At 40.9% G+C, this 23,315-nt stretch overlaps 1 protein-coding gene across 3 annotated transcripts in view; it reads right to left on the reverse strand.

Moving 5' to 3' along the window:
• The window catches only part of TBL1XR1 (TBL1X/Y related 1), a 169,508-nt gene that overhangs the window by 37,332 nt on the left and 108,861 nt on the right, over positions 1-23,315 (reverse strand). For all 3 annotated transcript variants that reach the window (XR_013995750.1, XM_081087462.1, XM_081087463.1), the window contains exon 3: positions 1,839-1,941. Coding sequence is in view for 2 of the 3 variants with exons in the window: in XM_081087462.1 (XP_080943588.1) it covers positions 1,839-1,896 (58 nt within the window). In the remaining variant the exon portion in view is untranslated. The remainder of the gene's footprint in view (positions 1-1,838; positions 1,942-23,315) is intronic.

Here is a 23,315-nt window from a genome sequence, read left to right on the forward strand (position 1 = left end):
CACATCTTAAGACTTGGAATTTATAAGGGTTTTCTCTAAGAACATCAGCAACTTTGTAAGTTTTTTTTCTTTTTTTGTTCTTAAGAAGACTTGATAATATTTAGTCACTTGGTACTCTTTCAGAAATTAATCCAGAGTATTATTTTACTGTCCCCTTTACTTGCTGAATTTTCTTGTAGCGGCATGAGGAAGCAGGAAGATGCGAGTGTTCCTTAACATCCCTAACTTCACCTTCCCCTATTTCACCAGCAAGGGTGGAACCACAGGGTACTGCTGCATTATTCCACTGTTCCTGATCTCCTGAAACAGCAGTTTCATATGGTTCAGCCTAAATAACCGCTTTTACAAACCACCTAACAAGCCACTGCAATGTATTTCCCATCAACTGATCCTTCACAATGTATTTTGCTTTAGTTTCCAAGGCCTCAAAACTCTGGCTTAAATAGTGGTCAGACTCAAAGGCATAAAAAGTACTTTGTTTGGGCCCAACAATTTCTTTACATTTTGTCCCAAAAGTACTACATAACAATATCCAAACATGTGCATACATGTTTATATGTAACAATCACTAGGTCGTTCCTTTTCCCACTTTATTAATCATTTTTATCTTATTCAAAATATTATATGGGTGTCCTCATTGGATCTGCTTTCAAAAACAAAACAAGATCTATTAATTTCAGCGCTTCATAGCAAGTTATTTTGCATCAGCTGGTTCCTTTCGTTTCTTTTCCCTTTTCTTCTCCCTGCCCTTGTTGGATATCACTTTCCCAGGTGTTCCAGGCCAGAGAGGCACAGTGGTGGTACTTGAGAATAACAAAAAGCTCACAACCAGGGTGCAGCTGAGAACATCTCAGCAAGCAGTGGGGTCTAGGATCTCAGCCCACGTTTGCACTTCCTATACAAGGAAGGACAACTATCTGAGCCCTAAGAAGAAGAATGAGTTTCAAAACCAAAATTGAGAATTCAATGTCCTATTCTATTCCTTCTATCTCCCCTCACACACAACTACAAAAATTATATTTTTTATACCACACCACACTTTACTATTAAACCGTGCAGTAAATTTAGGCTATAATTTCTAAAACTCAACCACCCCAGTGTGACATATTCAAACCCTGAATAATTCCATCTCATGCTAACAATCTGCACTTACATTGCAGTCAATCTTATCCACCATCCTATGACCCATCCAACCCAAGCTTAACTTCTTAGACTGTTACTTTTTTTTTTGCTTAATCCATCCCATATCTCCCCAGTTTTCCTTCTATTTATAACAACATCTATTAATCTGTCTAGAAAACTTAGATACTTATTTAATATTTATTACAAATGGCTTTCAATGATTTATGTTTACTAATTATCCCTCAATAAATACATTTAGTTAGAATTCAGGTCAAAGATACACTTAATCAATTGGGATAATACTTATGAAAACATTCTGAAAAAATGTCTAATTTAGCTTTTGAAATGCTAACTACAATTATGACCAAAAACATTTAGCTAAGAATTCTAAATATACATTATTAAATTGATGACATCTGAGAGTTTATATGTTCTATGTACAATAATCTCACTTCATAACAAATTATAAAATGGTATTTGAATAGTGAAAGCCAAACCATTTGTTACCAATATTTGCCTGAGATGATGCCAACATATTTGAAAGAGTCAGAGAGTTAAACCATGCAGTAACACATAGCTTTAAAATGGCAGTCCAGACATTTAAGGAAACATACAAAGTTCAACAGTTTGGACTGATACAAATTTCAAATGCATAAAAGGTTATTTTGAGAATATTAAAATAATTGGAGGCCTATTTATTTTATGAAAGTACTCACCTGACTCTTGCAAGTATCTATATACCAAGAAGTTGACCTCATCACTGCTTATACTCATCTTTATTCCCACTTAAACCATGAGGTCACAACACAGGATATAACCCTAAAAATAAAACAAAGTTAATTAAGTATTTTCTCAATAAAATATTTTTAAACAAAATGTAAACAATGTTGTAAAAACCATTTGATTGTATTAAATGATGAAAAAAGAAGGTTCTATATTGCCTCATCATGAACCCTAACAAATAAAGTTACTTCCAACAGTTAGTAATAAATTATACAACCAAAACATGGCTGGGTCTATTTTTCTGCAAGATAACATACTGACAAAAATGATTCAAATTTTATAAAAGGGCTTTAGCATCACATTTTAATTATTATATCAAACAGCATAAAAAGTTGTTCCTTTATTTCTCCTTAACTGTAAAAATAGTAAATTTTAAGAATCAGAATATTATTTATTTAGACAAGAAAGATTCTAGACCACTGGCTGGGGATGGATTAGGGAGTGAGCCGATTGTGTCTACATAAGGTTATCTATATATAAAAAAGGCAATGACCGTGACGACAGAAACGACCGCTGGACCAGTCACCATGCAGTGCTAGCATAGATGCATAGGCACAGGTAAAGTCTATGAGTGAACTAAGAATGAACAAGACAAATGCTTGCCTTCACAGAGCTCGCACTGTAAGAAAGTTAGGTCAGGGATGAGAATTCAAAATTGTCACCAGCACAGACCTGAGGTGCCGCTTCTCAGAGCGGCCAAAGATACACCCAGTAGCGGACTGGGGGCGTGACTAAAGGGCTGGCACCAACGTGAAGGTGGAGCTGTTCTAAATTTCCCAGAGGAGCCAATGGCTGCCTAGGACACAGAGCTTTTGACGCTGATTGGCATAGAAACAGACCAATCAGAACCAAATCTGGGTGAACTGCAAAGGCAGAACCTAAGGTGGAGGCTGTAGAGAGGTTTTAAGGGCGCCAGCTGTTTGGTGTAAGGTGTAAGAAAGTGGTTCAATTTTTTAATAACCGGTTTGGCAGTATAGTGCATATGGCTGGCTACCAGTGAAGATATAGGGGTTATGTATTTTTGTCTGCCAGGAGCATCTCCTCCTGCTGAAAAAGGCTCCCAGCCCCCATTTAAGCAATCCTATCCTATTTAATCTATCTACACTAATAAAAGAGAAAAATGGTAATTGGCGTACGACGATACCCTTTTCATTGGCTAATCAGGGCTATATGCAAATTAACTGCCAACTAAGATCGGAGAATCAGGCGCCTTTGCCGCCCTGGCCAGTGATAGCAGGAAGTAGGGGTGGAGCCAGCGATGGGAGCTGGGCACGGTCGAAGCTGGCAGTCCCAGGAGCTAGGGGTCCCTTGCCTGGGCCTAAAGCGGAGCCCACGATCGCGGGGCCGTTGCAGCTGCGGGTCCCCGCTGCCCGAGCCGGACGCCTCAGCCAGAGGCGTTAGGCCTGGGCAGGGGCGGAGCCTGCAACCACGGGGAGCTGGGGGTCCCCTGCCCAGGCCTGACACCTCTGCCGGAGGTCTCAGGCCTGGTCAAGGGGCCGATCCGGTGATTGGTGATCGGAGGGTGATGAGGGTCAACTCCTCTGGCCGAGGCATCAGGCCTGGGCGGGGGGCTGAGCCGGGGATTGGGGGGATACGATGGTCCCCTTGCCCAGGCCTGAAGCCTGGGTCAGAGGCGTCAGGCTTGGGCGGGGGGTGGAGCAAGTGATCAGAGGGAGATGGGGGTCCCCTGCCCAGGCATGATTCCTGGGCCAGAGGCCTCAGGCCTGGGTGGGGGCCAGAGCCAGTGATCGGGGGGAGATGGAGGTCCCCTGTCCAAGCCTGACACCTCTGGCGGAGGCGTCAGGCCTGGGCAAGGGGCCGATCAGGTGATCAGAGGGTGATGGGGGTCTACGCCTCTGGCTGAGGCATCAGGCCTCGGCTGGGGGCAGAACCAGTGATGGGGGGAAATGAGGGTCCCCTGCCCAGGCCTGACGCCTCTGTCAGAGGCGTCAGGCCTGGGCAAGGGGCCGATCCTGCGATTGGAGGGTGATGGGGGTCAACGCCTGAGGGCTCCCAGTATGTGAGAGGGGGCAGGCTGGGCTGAGGGACACTCCCCCCCCACACACACACCCAGTGCATGAATTTCGTGCACCGGGCCTCTAGTCTATAATAAAAGGGTGACATGCTAATTAGAACAGGTTGACCGGCCATATTCTGGACATCTGACTTCCTTCCGGACAAAGCCAAGGCAGAGGCAGTTAGGGGTGATCAGGACAGCAGGGGAGGGCAGTTGGGGGCGAAGTGGCCTGCAGGGGAGGGCAGTTGAGGGCAACCAGGCCAGCAGGAGAGAGCCATTGGGGATGACCAGGCTGGCAGGGGAGGGTAGTTGGGGGCATTAGGCAGGTGAGTGGTTAGGAGCCAGTGGCCCTGGATTGCCAGAGGGATGTCTGACTGTCTAAACTGGCAGTCGGACATCCCCCAAGGGGGTCCTGGATTGAAGAGGGTGAAGGCTGGGCTGGGGGACACCCCCCTCCCCGCACGAATTTCATGCACCAGGCCTCTAGTGTCTACATAATTTCATAGGATTTTAAGTCTCAATTTTGTCAACATCTAATCTGGTAATGTTCAAGTTTCCAAAAGCTCTAGGTCTTTAAGGCAGTGGGTTTGGAATACAATTCTGAAAACTCAAATGATGTGCTTTTATCTTAATGTACATCCTTAAACCTAGAACCGGGAGAAAGGGGAAAAAGGAAATTGAGATATAATTTAAATATGGCTAACTATGCAGTACTCAGCAACCTTTCTTTGTACAGAACCAGATAGTGAAAATGTTAGGATTTGCAACACACAAACATACTACCCAACACTGCAGCTATAGCACAAGAGCAGCAGCAAACAATATGCAAGCAAATGAGTGTGATTATGTTCCAATAAAACTTTATTTAGTGACACCGATATTTCAATGTTATATGATTTGTTGTCATAAAATATTTTTCTTTTGATTTGTTTCCAAGCATTTAAAAATAAAACTTTCTTAGCTGTAGTCCTTATAAAAGGCTTAACAGGTGAGATTTGGTCCACAGACTAGTTTCTTGGTCCCTTGTTTAAAAAGGATACGCTAACACCTAGTAATAAAGGGGTTCTAACATTAAGGGCCCATGCAGATTGCTCTGCCACATCATGGATCCTTCATGAGGCAGAGTTCACAGGATACTTTAAAATCACAAATTAACCAAACATTTCAGTAAGCTCCTCCGTGACAGGAACTGATACTGCCCTACATTGTGGAAAGAGTGGTGACCAAGAATCATCCAGCTTGTAGCTCAGAAAGGAAGAAAGACAAGGAGGTAGGAAGAATTTTCCAGTGGGTGCACACAGAGGAAACCCTAACCAATTTAGCAGTCTGGGCATACAGCCTAGGGAAAGTGGCACTGGTGATTCAACCTGAAGGACAGACAGGAGCAAAGGGAGAACAGGAAAGTTTCGGGGAGGAAGGCAGGAATGGAAGCAATTCAGTGAGCACTAATTGAGGAAAGAGTAACAAAACATGAACTAAGGCTTGAAACAAAACCCGTATTCTGCAGGGCCTTAAAAGCATCACCTAGAGAAAACGCATGCACTGACAAGGTTTTAAGACAGTAGGTGAATGACCTGATTTACTCTTTTTAATCCTCACCCAAGGATATGTTTTCATTTATTTTAGAGAGGGAGGGAGAGAGGGAGGGAGAGATGGATCTATGGAAAGAGAAACATCGATTAGTTGCCTCAGGTACATGCTCTGACGAACCCACAACCTAGCTATGTGCCTTGACCAGGAATCAATCCAACAAGCTTTCGGTGCATGAGACAATATTCCATGCAACGAAGCCATCTGGCAAGGACTGATTTAAACTTTAAAAAGATTATCCTGGCTGTGATATGAAGAATAGACTGGAAGGAAACTGGACTGGAAAAGGGATAGGTTGCAGAAATCTAGCTGAAGACCAAGACACCTGGACTATACTGGAACTGGGGGGCAGTACTGGGCTTCACCAGGTACTTAGGAAGTCGACTCAAGGTGATTGATTGGACACAGGGATGAGGAAAAGGAGACTCAAAGGTTTCTTTTAGGACATCTGGATGGGTGGTAGTTCTATTTACTGAGATGAGAAACCATGGTGGAAGAGTGACAACTATCTTGATATAAAGAAAGGGACTTTTGGAGCACCAAAGCCCCATCAAAGCAAGTCTAGCCCCAGAGGGGTGTCTCCAGCACAGAAGTTCTCCCACTGCAGACACAGCTGATTCTCACAGCCAACTGGCCTGGAGGCCAATTCCTCACAGTGATTACTACAACAATCAAGGCTTAATTACAACAAGACTGTGCACAAAGCCCACAAGGGGGTGCACCAAGAGTGTCTACCTCAGGTAATTGGGACACTTAGCACAGAAAGGCACTCTATCAACACAGAGAAGCATAAAAAATGCCGAGACAAAGAAACAGGACACAAACAACAGAATTGGAGGAAAGCAAACTGCTGGATATAGAGTTCAAAACCACACTTTTAAGGTCTTTAAAGAACTGTCTAGAAGCTGCCGATAAATTTAATAAGGCCCTCGAAAAGACTGGTGAGACCGCCGATAAATGTAGTGAGATCCTCAAGAAATCTAATGAGACCCTCGATGTTGTGATAAAGGACCAACTAGAAATTAAGCATATACTGACTGAAATAAAGAATATTATACAGACTCCCAACAGCAGACCAGAGGATCGCAAGAATCAAGGCAAAGATTTGAAATACGAAGAAGCAAAAAACACCCAACCAGAAAAGCAAAATGAAAAAAGAATCCAAAAATACGAAGATAGTGTAAGGAGCCTCTGGGACAGCTTCAAGCGTACCAACATCCAAATTATAGGGGTGCCAGAAGAAGAGAGAGAGCAAGATATTGAAAACCTCTTTGAAGAAATAATGACAGAAAACTTCCCCTACCTGGTGAAAGAAATAGACTTACAAGTCCAGGAAGTGCAGAGAACCCCAAACAAAAGGAATCCAAAGAGGACCACACACCAAGACACATCATAATGAAAATGCCAAGAGCAAAAGACAAAGAGAGAATCCTAAAAGCAGCAAGAGAAAGAAAATCAGTTACCTACAAGGGAGTACCCATACGACTGTCAGCTGATTTCTCAACAGAAACTTTGCAGGCCAGAAGGGAGTGGCAAGAAATATTCAAAGTGATGAATACCAAGAACCTACAACCAAGACTACTTTATCCAGCAAAGCTATCATTCAGAAGTGAAGGCCAGATAAAGAGCTTCACAGATAAGAAAAAGCTAAAGGAGTTCATCACCACCAAACCAGTATTATATGAAATGCTGAAAGGTATCCTTTAAGAAGAGGAAGAAGAAGAAAAAGGTAAAGATACAAATTATGAACAACAAATACACATCTATCAACAAGTGAATCTAAAAATCAAGTGAATAAATAATATGATGAACAGTATGAACTGGTGATTGTAATAGAATCAGGGACATAGAAAGGGAATGGACTGACTATTCTTGGGGGGGGGGTGGGGAAGGGGTGCGGGGTGAGGGAAGAGATTGGACAATAATCGTGCACCTATGGATGAGGACAGTGGGTGGGGAGTGAGGGCGGAGGGTGGGGTGGGAACTGGGTGGAGCGGAGTTATGGTGGGAAAAAAGAGTAACTAATGTAATAATCTGAACAATAAAGATTTAATTTTAAAAAAAGAAAGGGACTTTGTCCAAAAAATTAACTAAAAGAGTACAATTAATCACCTGAATGTTCAATATCCACGGGGCCACATTCCAAGAACTTCAGTGCCTAAAAACCCAGATAGTACCAAACCCTGTATACACACCTGCAAAATTAGCACAAATTTCTATTTCCCTCTTCACAATTTTTCATATAGAAAATACATTCTTAGGATAGATCTTAGCAACCTCAGCATAGGATTTTTTCCCTTTGTGTATTACATTGAGAACTTTCACTTTTTCATTTAAAGCAGCGGTTCTCAACCTGTGGGTCGCGACCCCTTGGGGGGGGGGGCGCGAATGACCCTTTCACAGGGGTTGCCTAAGACCATCGGAAAACACATATATAATTACATATTGTTTTTGTGATTAATCACTATGCTTTAATTATGTTCAACTTGTAACAATGAAACTGGGGGTCACCACAACATGAGGAACTGTATTAAAGGGTTGCGGCATTAGGAAGGATGAGAACCACTGACTTAAATGAAGCATTTTATGACTTCTCTTTGGCATATCTGAATTGCCAGCTTCATTACTTCTGCAATTTGGGGTCATTATTAAATAAAAGCACTGCGATACCATGAGTGGATCTGATCAGCAAGATGGCTATGAAGTGACTGACGGGCAGGGAGCATACACAGCGTGGAGACACTGGACAAAGGGGGATGATTCACATCCCAGGCAGCACAGAGCAAGATGGTATGAGATTTCATCACGCTACTCAGAATGGCGCACAATTTACAATTTGTGAATTGCTTATTTTTGGAATTTTCTATTTAATACTGTTAGACTGGTTGGCCACGAGTAACTGAAAGCATGGAAAGTGAAACCGTGGATAATGCAGGGGCTAAAGTACTTACTGCACTTTGGGGTAATAAACCAATCCAAACAAATGCTGATCAGATGCATTTATGGAGTGAGGTAGTGACCAGTGAAAAGTAAACACTAAAATGGTCATGTTATTAACAAAGATGATGGGGAGAAATGCATTAAAGCACTATTTTTTTTAACGGATTTATTTTATTCACTCAGTCAATACTTCATTTCAGGACTTCCAATGTGCCAGGTATTCTGATAGATGTTGAAGACACAGCTAAATAAAGTAATTCTTAGCACTAAAGGGTCCTAAGAAGTTCCTAATTCCAAGTTATGATATAAACTGCCAACGACTCAGTAAGATATGAACAGCAGTCCTAACTGGTCAGCCAGTCTCTGTAGTCACAAACAGACCACTACAATACCCTGCTAAATATAACAGCTTCTAAACACAAATTTATTTTGTTTGTTGGGGCTGAATTCTCCATATAATCTGAAGCAAAATAATAGTTCAGCTGCTGCCCTGCGACCCACTGAGTTATAAAAAACTGTCAAATAGTCTTGTTAAAACTAAAACACACTGTGAAAATACCAAACTATCATAACAACAATAACAACAACAACAAAAAGTGTATGTGGTGGGGAAATAAGAGTGAGGAGAGAGATTAAATCAATTTATCCATTCGGGAAGTCATGGTGGGTATGAACTCGATGGGCTGCATAGAATTCCTATTATGAAGCCCTTACTTCCAGCACCTCAGAATGGGACTTCATTTGGTGACAGGATCTTTAGAGGTGATTAAGTTAAAATGAGGCCAATCTGAATATGGTCCCAATATGAATGATGCTCTTATAAGAGAAGAGACACCAGGATTCATGTGCACAGAGGAAAGGCCATGTGACAACAGAGAGAAGGCAGCCATTGGCAAGTCAAGGAGAGAGGCCTTAAAAAAAATACCACACGCACTGGCACCTTCATCTTGGACTTCCAACTTCTAGAACTGTAAGAAAATAATTTTCTGTTGCTTAAGCCATCCAATCTGTGGCCATTTGTTATGGCAGCCCTGTCAAACTCATATACACCCATCTTATATCACAAATTCTTAAAAGCTCTGTTTGATCATTCATTAGAGGCCTTTAAATTATTAAGTTCACAGTTGCTAGGATCTGCCTTTCAATTTGCCTCTCTCTATCTTTAGGAACCCATCCTGTTCTGTAATTATCAAGGATGATGAGATTAACAGAATATGTTATTTTATAATCTTCTGCCCCCATCCCCACTGCCCCATTCTCCTATGCTCCCCACCGCCACAAAACATTCTCAGGAGCAGTACCAAAAATGCATTACCCTTAATTCACCACCTCATCAAAAACAGTAATTAAAATTCTACCACTGTTAGGTAATAATGCTTTGTTTGTATAAAATATGGCACAATGAAGAAAGGTATATTTTAAGACTCAGCTTTGAAGTCTTTGGCAATATACCTTAAAATGTGCATAAAATACATTTTCAATTTTTGCAATGCTAAATCCTATAAGGTTGTACAAAATTTTACTAGACTAAATGAAATCATGTTTACCAAATTACTTTTGTAAACTATAAAGTTACAACATTAGGATTCAGAAACAATCGGATAATCTCGAGAAGAAAACACTAAACTCTAAATGAAATACATATTTCAGCTTATTTTTAATATAATACTAATTAAACTAAAACAAAAACAGTACAAAATCAAATTATTTGGCTGATATCTTAAAACATTAATAACAAAAGCTTATTTACTTTTCTTATGTATTAGCCCTAAACTACAACTATGGTTTATCTGTCAAGCATTTTAAGAATATCTTTTCATGGCTGCCTGTAACATTAAGTCCAAAGAGAAGCAAGGTAGTGTATTTCTTCTTAACAACAACAAAATTCTACCATTCTTAACATTAGGATAAATGCTGAGTTTAAGCTATATTTTTAAAGACCCAATCTCATAACTCTTACACTATTATATAGGAGAATATATCCTTTTATAGTAAATCAGTAGGTTTTTTAAGGTGGTATCTTTAATAATTTGAATATTATGTCCCAATAAAAAATCTATAGTACAACCCTGCCCTAAGAGAAATATGCACCTTTAAATAAAAAAGCAGACAAAATAGCTTGTGAAGGAAAATGGTCAGACTCTGGCATAGGTTTTAATGTTCCAATTTTGACACATGATCATCTTTTTGATAATTTTTAAAAATATATTTTTATTGATTTCAGAGAGGAAGGGAGAGGGAGAGAGAGAGAGAGAAACATCAGTGATGAGAGAGAATCACTTATTGGCTGCCTCCTGCACACTCCCTACTGGGGATCGAGCCTGCAACCGGGGCATGTGCCCTTGGCAGGAATTGAACCTGGGACCCTTCAGTCCACTGGCAGAGGATCTATCCACTGAGCAAAACTGGCTAGGGCTCAATAATTTTCTTAAGAGTGTGCCTAGCAATGTGGACATTTTATGTAAAGGATAACAACATTTTTCTTTTTTAAAAATAGTTATAGTAATTTTTGTGCTGTGAAAATTTCTCCTTTTGATTATTATGCTTTGTTATCAGATTAATGATCATCAAAAGTCCAAAGTTGGTAAATGTTAAGAATTTCAAGTATGATTACAACTTGCAAGGGATTAACTTCTAAATTACTTTTCCTTCACTTTTTCATTCTAATCCAGAGCTTGCAGATATAAATTAAAGATAATAGAGAAACACGATCTCAGGTAGCCTATGTGATTTCAGACAAATCATAAATTTTCTAGGCCTGTTCCTCATCTATGAAATGAAAAAAATCGAAGTAGAGTTCACTTCTAAACTTCAATGATTCTAGTCAGTACAAGTATATAGGGTATTAGACATGAACCTTGCAGGCCAATACAGAGTACCAGGTCACATAGCGATTTTAATAGGCTTTACCTACAGAAGTACATTACAAAATTTTTAAAACTGTCAGAGCTCAGAATTAGGGAAAAGGAAAACAAATGAGCCCACTTCATTAAGAAACATTTAAGTACTTATTAAGTATGATGCTTATTAGGACCAACTATCATTTATAAACAGTGACTTACATAAAGACATAGGCAAATGTATATCATTTGCAAGGTGTATCACAGGCAAGGTGTATATCAAATCATTATTCATTAGCAATAGACTCCTAATGACAATCATTTGTTTCACCTGTGACCAGGTTCTGCAAACTATGGCCATGTGTCAAATCCAACCTATCGCCTACTTTAGTACAGCCCACAATACCTTGTAGTTTTCACAAAACAAAAATGGTGTTTACAGAACATTAACACTTGCCATTGATTTGATGAAAGGGAATACTAATTCTGAATCTCAATTAGGCAATTTAAGTCTCAGCAAAACTATACTGAGAACAGTAAACTAGCAACCAATCCAAATCACCCTTGATTTAAATTCAACTGACATTAACTACTGCCCTATTTCCTTTTATACCCAGAGGCCTCTGATGAGCTGCCTCACTGCCCATAGATGTGGACTTAACTTCCCAAACATATAAAGGAGTGGTTGTTTACTCAGATGTCTTCTAAGATCCCTTTAAAATATAAAACTACATGACGCAATAAATATATGTTGAATGATTAAATAAAATTATAGTCAAGATACACTGACAGAGGAATGAAAACGGACAAGATATCAAAACACTAAAGGAACAGAGGTAGATCATATTTCTGGCACATATTTTTTAATTATTGAGCAGCAATGAGTCATAGGACTTAAGGTAAACCATTGTCAGTGTCTGACGGAAAAGTCTAGAAACTCAAGTCAGGTATGAAAATAAAGTAAGAAGGTGGTCCCCTACCACTAGAAGGAAAAGTTCTGAGTTTGGGAAGAAACAAGAAAAATAACTAAATTTTCTCGATTAAAATAAACTTATTCTAGCTTTGGAACAGATATGCTATGAGAATATGAAAAGAAACAGCTAGAACTTTAAAAGGACAATCACATGAATGGATGGAAACTCTCCTTAAAAGTGAGAAATTATATATGCAAAATAAAGAGAATAGGGTACCAGATGTAACTACCTAGAACTACCTTTATAAAAGTTTATTAGGTAAGAAATAGGTATTACTTGATTCAAGAGAAAAAACTAAGTGGACAAAATGAAGACTAGTGGACCCTAGTGAATCAAAACAAGTGTTCATAAATGGGTTATACTGGGCAAACTCTGGGGCAGAAGTAAAAATATGCAGAAGATTGTTCTGATAGCAGAAAGGTTTGATTAATATAGATCAAGTGTCCCAAGTATGAGGAAAAAACGTAAAGAAGAGATCATCATTCATTCCAATGGCAATCAAAGCTGCTCAAATCAAGTGAAGACAATTTAAAGCAAGTTTAATCCTCAGATAACAGACTGATACAGACATGAGTATGTAAACACGCACGCGCGGGCACACAAGCATGCATGAGCGCACATGCACACACAGACACGCCAGCTATTAGTAAATGTGGAAGGCAAAGGCAAAGGCAAAAGCAAATGGAGTAGAAACTGATGACAGGCATGAAGTGAAGTAGGCTTTCAAGTTTTATTGGGGAAAAAATGAGGGAAATCAACCATGAATGTCTCCTAGCTCAGTTTCACAGTGTAAGAAAAAACAGCAGTACTATCCTATTAGATTTTCTTTAAAAAAAAAAAAAAAAAAAAAAAAAAGCAGGTAGGAACAAATCAAGCGCAACACTCCTTAATCAAAGGAGGTCCTGCGATGTCCTCCTTTGTAAATAATCAATCCAGTCAAGTTATAGACTCGCCAACTACAAACACCTATTTTTAGCAGTATCTTTTTAAAAGATACTTTCCATTTCATAGTAAATGTACTTCACTGCTAACACTATTTAAGGTGCTCAAAACTAAAACCAGAGTTATTATTTTTGTCAAGCCTGAGTCACAGTTGATTTGCTTTTTATTTAGTACTAGAGGCGCTATGCTCGAAATTCATGCAAGAGTAGGCCTTCCTTCCCCCAGCTGCCGTCCATCTTGGCTGGCAGTTAATTTTGCATATCGCCCTGATTAGCCAATGGGGAGGGTAGCGGACGTACGCTAATTACCATGTTTCTCTTTTATTAGATAGGATTATTATAGACTAGAGGCCTGGTGCACAAAAATTTGTGCACTTGTGGGTAGGCGGTCCCTCAGCCCGGCCTGTGCCCTCTCGCAGTCTGGGACCCCTCAGGGGTGACCACTTGCTGGCTTAGGCCTGCTCCCCGGGGGGATTGGGCCTAAGATGGCAATCAGATATCCCTCTGGCAGCCCTGGAGCCCTCGGGGGATGTCCATTTGCCAGTGGGAAGCAGACCTAAGCTGCAGTCAGACATCCTTAGTGCTGCTGAGGAGGCAGGAGAGGCTCCCACCACCATTGCTGTACTGGCAGCCGTCAGCCTGACTTGTGGCTGAGCAGAGCTCCCCCCTGTGAGAGCGCATTGACCACCAGAGAGCAGCTCATGCATTGAGCGTCTGCCCTCTAGTGGTCAGTGTGTGTCATAGTGACCAGTCATTCCCAGTCTTTCTGCTGTTAGGGTCAGTTTGCATATTAACCTGTTACTATATAAGATAGAGGCCTGGTGCATGGGTGGGGGCCGGCTGGTTTGCCCTGAAGGGTGATCCGGATCAGGGTAGGGGTCCCGCTTGCTGCCTGGCCAGCCTGGATGACGGGCAGATGGCTGTTTGTAGCTGGTCACACCCCCTTCAGGGTGGGGGTCCCCACTGGGGTGCCTAACCAGTCTGGGTGAGGGGCTGAGGGCCGTTTTCAGGCTGGTGGGCGACTGAAGCTCCCAGCCTCTTTTTTTTTTTTTAATTCTGGGATTTATTTACCTTCTATAGCTGTCACTGGAGCTGAGAGCCAGCTCCAGCTCTGAGGCCAAACTCCAGCTCTGAGGCCTTGGCTGGCTGAAAGCAGATATCTGGGATTTGTTTGGCATCTATAATTGAAACATTGTTGCTGTCCTGCTCGCTCCAGTTCTGAGGCCTTGGCTGGCTGAAAGCAGGTATCTGGGTTTGCTTAGCTTCTATAATCGAAACCCTGTTGCCATCACTGGCGCTCTAAGCTCTGAGGCCATGGCCAGCTGAAAGCCAGTATCTGGGGTTTGTTTAGCTTCTATAATTGAAATATTGTTACTTCCGGAGCTCAAAGCTGGGTTGCGGCAGGTGGGGAACCTTGGCGTCCTCCATTACTGGAGCAAGCAAGCCTCCTGCTCGCTTCAGCTGTGTGGCTACCGGCTGCCATCTTTGTTGGCAGTTAATTTGCATATCCTGCTGATTAGCCGATGGGAAGCGTAGCGGAGGTATGGTCAATTACCATGTTTGTCTATTATTAGATAGGATAGAAATTAGGTCTCAAAGTGAGGCATGTAGACCCCTGGGGTTCCCAAGAGTTTTATTAAGGGGTCCTCAGGGTGAAAATTATTTTTATATTAAGACATTATTACTTGCCTTTTTCACTGAATTGACATTTGCACTGATGTTATAAGATAATAGTGGTAAATCAAGGCAGGAACACCTTATTTTATTAGCAGTCATAGTCTTCATTACCATGATCCACAAAAATTCTTCACTGAAGAATTTCCTTGATGAAGCAGCCAAAACCAAAATGCTTACTTTTATTATCATATTGTTCCTTTTCATTGAATTTACTAGGGTGACAGTAGTTAACAAAACTATACAGGTTTCAGGTGCACATTTCTGCAGCTGTATTGTGTGTTCACCACCCCAAGTCAATTGTTCACTGTCCATCACCATTTATCCCCTCCATACCCTCCACCTCCCACCTCCCCCTTCGCCCTCCCCGCAATCACCTTATGCCACTTTTACTTTAAAGAACAACTTACAAAGTATGGCTTTTCAGATTAGAATCTGACAGACATTTTCTTGCAAATAAAGTGAAATTGTCATTTTAAATAAAACAACTAATGGTAAATGTTGGCAAGGGTAAAACTTAAGCTTTTAAGGGAACATTAGAATTGGGAAATTTTATCAGCCACCATGAATTTGAGAGCTTCCCAATACTCTATGAGATTAATGGTGATATTAGTCTGATTTTTTTATTGCATAATGAACATATGGAAGACCTGCAGAACTCAGTGAACAAATATTTTCCCAATGACCAGTACAAAATTATGAAATTTCAAGAGAGACCTATGGCTTTTAATGAATGGAATACAAAGAGTTCAGATACAATTTCAAATCTTGCATTAAAACTAACCCTTGCCCTAGCCCAGCCGTGGGCAAACTACGGCCCGCGGGCCAAATCCGGCCCTTTTCAAATGAATAAAACTTAAAAAAAAAAGACCGTACCCTTTTATGTAATGATGTTTACTTTGAATTTATATTAGTTCACACAAACACTCCATCATGCTTTTGTTCCGGCCCTCCAGTCCAGTTTAAGAACCCACTGTGGCCCTCAAGTCAAAAAGTTTGCCCACCCCTGCCCTAGTCGGTTTGGCTCAGTGGATAGAGAGCTGGACTGCTGACCAGAGGGTCCCAGGTTTGATTCCGGTCAAGGACATGTACCTCAGTTGCAGGCTCCTTCCCAGCCTGGGCCCTGGTCAAGTCGCATGCAGGAGGCAACTAATTGATGTCGTTTCTCTCACACCAGTATTTCTCTCTATCTTTCCCTCTCTCTTACACTCTCTCTAAAAACCAATGAAAAATCCTCGGGTGAGGATTAAACAAACAAACAAAAAACTATCCCTTAGGAAACTATCTGCCTGTATAGTATTTGGTATAGTATCAAAGAAGAACATCCAAATTTATTTTTAACACATTGTATGCAGGAAACATATTTATACATTGTACGTTGACTGGTAGTAGAGCGGCGCGGGACACGTATTAATACTTTTTTTATAGACTAGCGGTAGAATGCGGGTAACGTATAAATACGTAAACTAAAGCTATCGTAATTTTACTGAACGTTGCCATTTGCACAAAAAATAAACAAAAATGGCCCACGCCACCTGTTAGCACGCGATAAAAACTACCCGCAAAGAATGTGTTAAAATAAAATTTTATTTTGATTTGAAATACTTCAACTGTTTATCTTTGTAAGGCCAGCTTTCATATATTTCAACTACAATAACATATTTCAATATGTGGCAGCAAAAGCAGATGTGAGAACCCAGCTGTCTTCGATTAAGCCAGCGATTAATAGAGATTTAAAAAATGTAAAACAATGCCACTCTTTTCATAAAAATTTTCGTTTTGAAAAATACCTGCTTTTCATAAAATATAATATGGATAGGTTTACTGTTATGTTAAAATGTGTTAATAATACAAAATTTCATTTTATTTTCTGATGCAGCAAATATCAATAGTTATCACTTACATAAACAAAAGTTCTTCAGAGTCATTAATAAATTAAGAACATAACGTGGTACTAAGACCAAAATGTTTGAGACCTGATAGTCTAAAAATGTATTTCCTCTTGGCAATAATAATGTTAATCTCTTTTGCAATCTCCCCCTGAGGGAACAGACTTCTTAAACCACATGTTACTATCTGAACCTGTTACTGTTCAGATAGTAACATGGCTTTTATTACGTTCATGTTGGAATACATATTAGGTATTCAGTAAATTTATGCCTAATAAACAAAAATGGTACTTAGAAGACAAACATCCTCATGCAGAAGTTCTAGTTTTGATAAAACATATGGAATCTACTAGAACAAAGAGTGAAAATTGTAATTGTTCTTGAGACCACCTCTATAAATGGATTCTTTCTAGATACACCCACTTGATTCAATAACTTTACTGTAATTTAATTTATCATTCATTCCACAAACATTTACCGAGTGCTAACCCCTGCCCGACACTGGTCTAGGCCCTGAACACTGTAATAATATAGAACTCCATTAGTACAAAGAATGATACTGAGAAGAATAGGCTTCGCAGGCAAATTACAGATTGCATTCCATTTCTTACCAAATTCCACTATGCAAAGCTGTAGAAAGGTGTGGAGGCTGTGGTACAGAAGCACTACTGTCATAGCACATGTCCTTCTCTTAACAGTGCAGATCCACACTGTCCTGCAGATTTGTCCAGCCTCATCACTTGTGTTAAGTGGTAAGGTTCCAAAGGGCTGTGATCCCTTTCCCACCAACTGAACCATGAAGCTGGTCTCTAACAGCCTTAATTTTCCAAAGAGAATGCACTCAGGACTACAAGCAATGGCAACATTCTTCAGAAAGGGAGAGGGGGAGGGGGAGAGGGGGAGAGAGGGAGAGGGGGAGAGAGGGAGAGGGGGAGAGGGGGAGAGAGGGAGAGGGGGAGAGGGGGCAGGGAGAGGGGGAGAGGGAGAGGGAGAGGGGGAGAGGGGGAGAGGGGGAGAGAACAAAAAACAAAGTTCCTAAGGATGTTTACTTTAGGAACACTGTTTTTTAGTGTCCTCCCTCCCTCCCAGAAAGAGAGAGAGAAGAGGAATAAAATAAGTTCATTAAAAAGGGAGTACCAAATAAGGTTGTCATACATTAATAATATTCATTAATTTTGATGGGGGAAGGGAAGAAAAAGAGTACACTAAAAAAAGCATAGCCCTAGCTGGTTTGGCTCAGTGGATAGAAAATCAGCCTGTGGATTGAAGGGTCCTGGGTTCGATTCTGGTCAAGGGCACATGCCCAGGTTGCGGGCTCGATTCCCAGTAGGGGGCGTGCAGAAGGCAGCAGATCAATGATTCTCATCATTGACGTTTCTATCTCCCCTTTCCTCCCTCTCTGAAATCAATAAAAATGTTTTTGAAAAGTATAATCACATTCATGCATTTAAGTAAAATAATATGTATGTGTGTAAAGAAGAAAAATATTTTTGTTATTGTGAATCTGGCTTTTGACCTATGGACTCTAAATATTTTTATTAATTAACTAAAAATTCAAAGGGTTTTCACACTCCTTGACTCCCACCCCTTGCCATTTTCAGCATTTGAAAAGGCTGAAAAGAACAGTCATTAAACCTCCATTTGACTTCTTGATTCTCCTCTCACCTATAGATCTCTGACTTTTCTTCCTGCCCTAATATGTGTAGAGCTGACTTCTTTTTAGCATTGTGATCTTCACTCTTCTCTCCCACTGATGATCTCAGCCTCTCTGAAGAATTAGAAAATGGCCCCATCTAACACATCCCGACATTTCCCACTCCAAGTATTCCAGCTGAGACACAAATTCTCCTTTCAGAATCTTATAATTTAAGCATATTCAGGGGCAATTTATGTCCTAAGCCCCCAAATTTGTTTCTCCTCTTCCCCATAACTATCACTAATTCTACCACTCACACTTTAAACGTTAGTTTCATGTTGGATTTAACTTCCTATCTCAGCTCTTAACTGCAATCTTAATTCTACCTTCTATTACCTATGCAGCACCATTTTCAGCCATGCTTCCCTTTCTACAGTTCCTATCACCCCATACTACAATAGCCTCAAAGTCTCCTAGTCTCCTCCTGTTATCTTGAGATCCAGACATAAAACATAACTAATTATGTCATACCAGAGGCCTGGTGCACAAAAATCTGTGCACTCGGGGGGGTCTCTCAGCCCAGCCTGTGCCCTCTGGCAGTCTGGGACCCCTTGGGGGATGACCACCTGCTGGCTTAGGCCTGCTCCCTGGGGGATTGGGCTCAAGCTGGCAGTCAGACATCCCTCTGGCAGCTCGGCAGCCCTCGGGGGATGTCCACTTACCATCAGGGAGCAGACCTAAGCTGCAGTCAGACATCCTTAGTGCTGCTGAGGAGGTGGGAGAGGCTCCCGCCACCACCGCTGTGCTGGCAGCCATCAGGCTGGTTTGTGGCTAAGCAGAGCTCCCCCTGTGGTAGCGCACTGACCACCAGGGGACAGCTCCTGCACTGAGCATCTGCCCCCTGGTGGTCAGTGTGTGTCATAGTGACCAGTCTTCCCAGTCGTTCTGCTGTTAGGGTCAATTTGCATATTACCCTTTTATTATATAGGATAGAGGCCTCATGCACAGGTGGGGGCCAGCTGGTTTGCCCTGAAAGGTGTCCCGGATCAGGGTGGGGGGTCCCACTTGGGTGCCTGGCCAGCCTGGGTGAAGGGCTGATGGGTGTTTGCAGCTGGTCACACCCCCTTCAGGATGGGGGTCCCTACTGGGGTGCCTGGCCAGCCTGGGTGAGGGGCTGATGGCTGTTTGCAGGCTGGTCAAACCCCCCCCCCCCAGTGGGAATCCTCACCCCATGGAGGTTTGGCCAGCCTGGGTGAGGGGCTGATGGCTGTTTTCAGGCTGGCCACATCCCCTTTAGGGTGGGGGCGGGGAGGGGTCCCCACTGGGGTGCCTGGCCAGTCTGGGTGAGGGGCTGAGGGCTATTTTCAGGCTGGCCAATTACCCGGGTGACAGAAGCTCTCAGCCTCTCCTTTTTTTTTTTTCTTTTTTATTCTGGGATTTATTTACCTTCTATAATTGAAACTTTGTTGCCTTCAGTGGAGCTCAGAGCCAGCTAAGGCCAGCGGGCAGGAAGGTTGGCTTCCTCCATCGCCAGGGGCAACCCAAGCCTCCTGCTCGCTCCAGCTCCGTGGCCACAGCCAGCTGAAAGCAGGTATCTGGGGTTTATTTATCTTCTATAATTGAAACTTTGTTGCCTTGAGTGGAGCTCAGAGCCTGCCGCAGCAGGCAGGAAGCTTGGCTTCCTCCATCACTGAGGCAACCAAGCTTCCTGCTTGCTCCAGCTCCGTGACTGCCGGCCACCATCTTTGTTTAGTTAATTTGCATATAGTCACTTTGATTGGCTGGTGGGTGTGGCTTAAGGTGTAACAAAGGTAGGATCAATTTGCATGTTTTCCTTTAATTAGTGTAGATATTTATTGCTACCTATCACCTTCCACATTCACTCTAAACCAGTGGTCCCCAACGTGGGGCACATGCCCCGGGGGAGGGGGGGGACGGGACGGGACAACAATTTGATGTTTAAGGGGGAAATTCAAGAATGAGTTATTAACAGTGAATTTTTTGCATTTCTTATGGTTCTAGGGGCCTCACATACCATATATAAATATGTATTGTGACGTATTAATGCATTTCAGTTCTCTATTATATTTTGAAACTTTATTTGCTATTTTTTCATATCACTTCATATTATTATTATTATTAGTTTTTTTTAACAATTTCTTAGTGATTCCTTCCTTGGTACTTCAACTGTCCTTTTATTTTTCTCTTTCATGGATGCCATGTTCTTTGGAAGCTTATTTAGACCAAATTAATGGCCTTTTAGGATTCCTCCACATGGATAGGAATTCACTTTTTGAATAATAAGAATTATATGCCATGTTGGTGGTGGGAGCGGGGGGGAGAGTGCATCAGGATTTTAGAGATGCTTAGGTGGGGCATGGCCAAAAAAAGGTTGGGAACCACTACTATAACTATTCAGCCAGGCATCTAAGTTCTCCAGGCTATAGTTTCAAAGTATCTATGTAGCCACAGAGCACTTCCTTAAACCTACCCTTTGATGAGCACAGATGTTTCTCGACTTACGATGGTGCTATGTCCCAATAAGTTGAAAATACAGTAAGTAGAAAACGCATTTCAATACACCTGAACTGCCAAACATCATTATCTTAGCCTAGCCTACCTTAAATGTGCTCAGAACACTTATATGTAGGTGCCTGCCTGCAAGTGGGCATAATCACCCCTCTGCCTCTGTCCAGCATCACGAGAGTATCATGCCACAACGACTGAGAAAAGATCAAATTCAAAGTGCAGGTTCTACTGAATGCTTTTGTTTTCACACCATTGTGCAGTCAAAAAATTTTAAGTTGAATAATCATAAATTGGGACCATCTGTATATATATGTCATTCTAACATCCCACAAATTTTCTCATTCCTGCTTTTTTAGCTCTTTGTTCCAACTACAAGTGTTGAAATTCTTCTGTTCTTCTTTAAATGCCATCTCCTTATGAAGCCTATTCCAATACCAACATTAAAGATGGCTGGAACTTCCCTCCTGGATCCCAAAGCATAGTTTTGTGGAGTTTTTTTTAATTCTTTTCAAAACTGGGCAATAGAGAAAAGATTAGACTCCCAAACAGAATGTTGATGTTTTCTTTCAAATGTTAGTGCTTATGCATAAATCAAAGTCATTTTAAATTCCCTAAGTCAGTTTCTTGTTCTGTACAATAAAATCTAATCTATAAACCTCATGGGTAGATAGAAATGCATGAAAAACCATTTTATAATCTGTGTTAACATTGTTACTACATTACCTTTTATTATGCATATTTGCTTTTTCAGCCACTACCCAATTATAAGCATTTAAAAGGCAGTCTGTTCTTTATAATTTAATACTCAACACATAGCAGCTATTCAAATATTTTTTAAAACCTTCATAAATCATAAAATAGCTCTCATGCTCCAGCATAAGAAATATAGCCGAAACCAGTTTGGCTCAGTGGATGGAGCGTCGGCCTGCGGACTGAGGGGTCCCGGGTTCAATTCCGGTCAAGGGCATGTACCTGGGTTGCGGCCATATCCCCAGTGGGAGATGTGCAGGAGGCAGCTGATCGATGTTTCTCTCTCATCGATGTTTCTAACCCTCTATCTCTCTCCCTTCCTCTCTGTAAAAAATCAATAAAATATATTTAAAAAAAAAAAGAAATATAATCTAAGCACAATTTATATACCATTATGCCTCAATCAAATTAAAACATCTACAACCCTTCTCCTCAAAGGTTATTGCCATGTAATACATCTACACCTCTTATTTAGTTCACCTGAAATACGATTAGTTAACTGGAAGATAGGAACCCTTTAAATGGCTGATAAATAACTAGTCAAAAGTGTCTGTTTGTGTGACTGTGATGGTGGTATGCTATCCAATCGAACAAATTTATCAGAATTCATAATGAAGCAATCATGCACCCTAAAATTCAAAAAGTCTAAAGGTTGATATCATGGTTATTTCAGTGACATAAAACAACAGATTTTTAAAAAGTAAACATTCAAGAGAAGCATATTAATTTTCATTAAACTGAAAGATTTTTTTCTTACTCTTTTACAAAAGCAAAATTAGTTATGGGCAATGTTCACAAAAATTCAAAAACAAAAAGGGGAAGGAGAGTGGAAATGATTCTTTTGGTCATACAGAAATCATAAGCCAAGAGAACTTGAAAGTCCTTGAGTTACTCTTGAAAACCACGTAAGTCTATACTATTTTGTTAAGTCAGGAAGCAAGAAAACTACCTAAACCTACCAGGACCTTGTCTAAAGGACATAGGAACAAACTTAAAGAGGGGATCACTAGCCAAAAATGAGACAGTCTGAGCATCAATAGAGAAAATAATTCAATAACCTAAAACACAAATGTGTTTAAATCCATGAGGTCATAAGATAAACCAATTTTACTGCAATTACATGTCACACTGTTGACTTGGCATTTCACACAAAAAATGCAATCGTATTTAGTATCCTGTCTGATCTTAGATCTGACAGCCACACTCTTAAACTTACATGTAATTCATTTTTTAAATCTAAATTTGTGACTCTACAAATCATTCCTGTTTTAAATTTTAATCTACTATTGCTAATAATGCCTGGTAAGGCTTCAGTAGTTACTGATAAGAAACCTTCTTACTAAGACTTTAACTTCAAAAATAATGATCAAATGCCAAGAAGTAGCAGCAAAATAAAAAGTCACAAGTAGACTATGTTATGGATTAAAACAGGTATGGGCAAAAAATGAAAATGGAATGTTTGACAGGAATAATGAACAGCAGTTGATGAGAGGAGCAAACACTTTGTGTGTTCATTTAAAAACAACAACGAAGCTCACCCTGTGTATGATGTTGCTGAGTTGCATAATAAACCTCAGGCAGCATGATGGAACAGAAAAGAGTCCTAGACTGAGTGAGGAGACCTCATTCT

Source organism: Myotis nattereri (assembly GCF_964212035.1).
Source record: "Myotis nattereri genome assembly, chromosome: 3".
NCBI classification, from domain to species: Eukaryota; Metazoa; Chordata; class Mammalia; order Chiroptera; family Vespertilionidae; genus Myotis; species Myotis nattereri.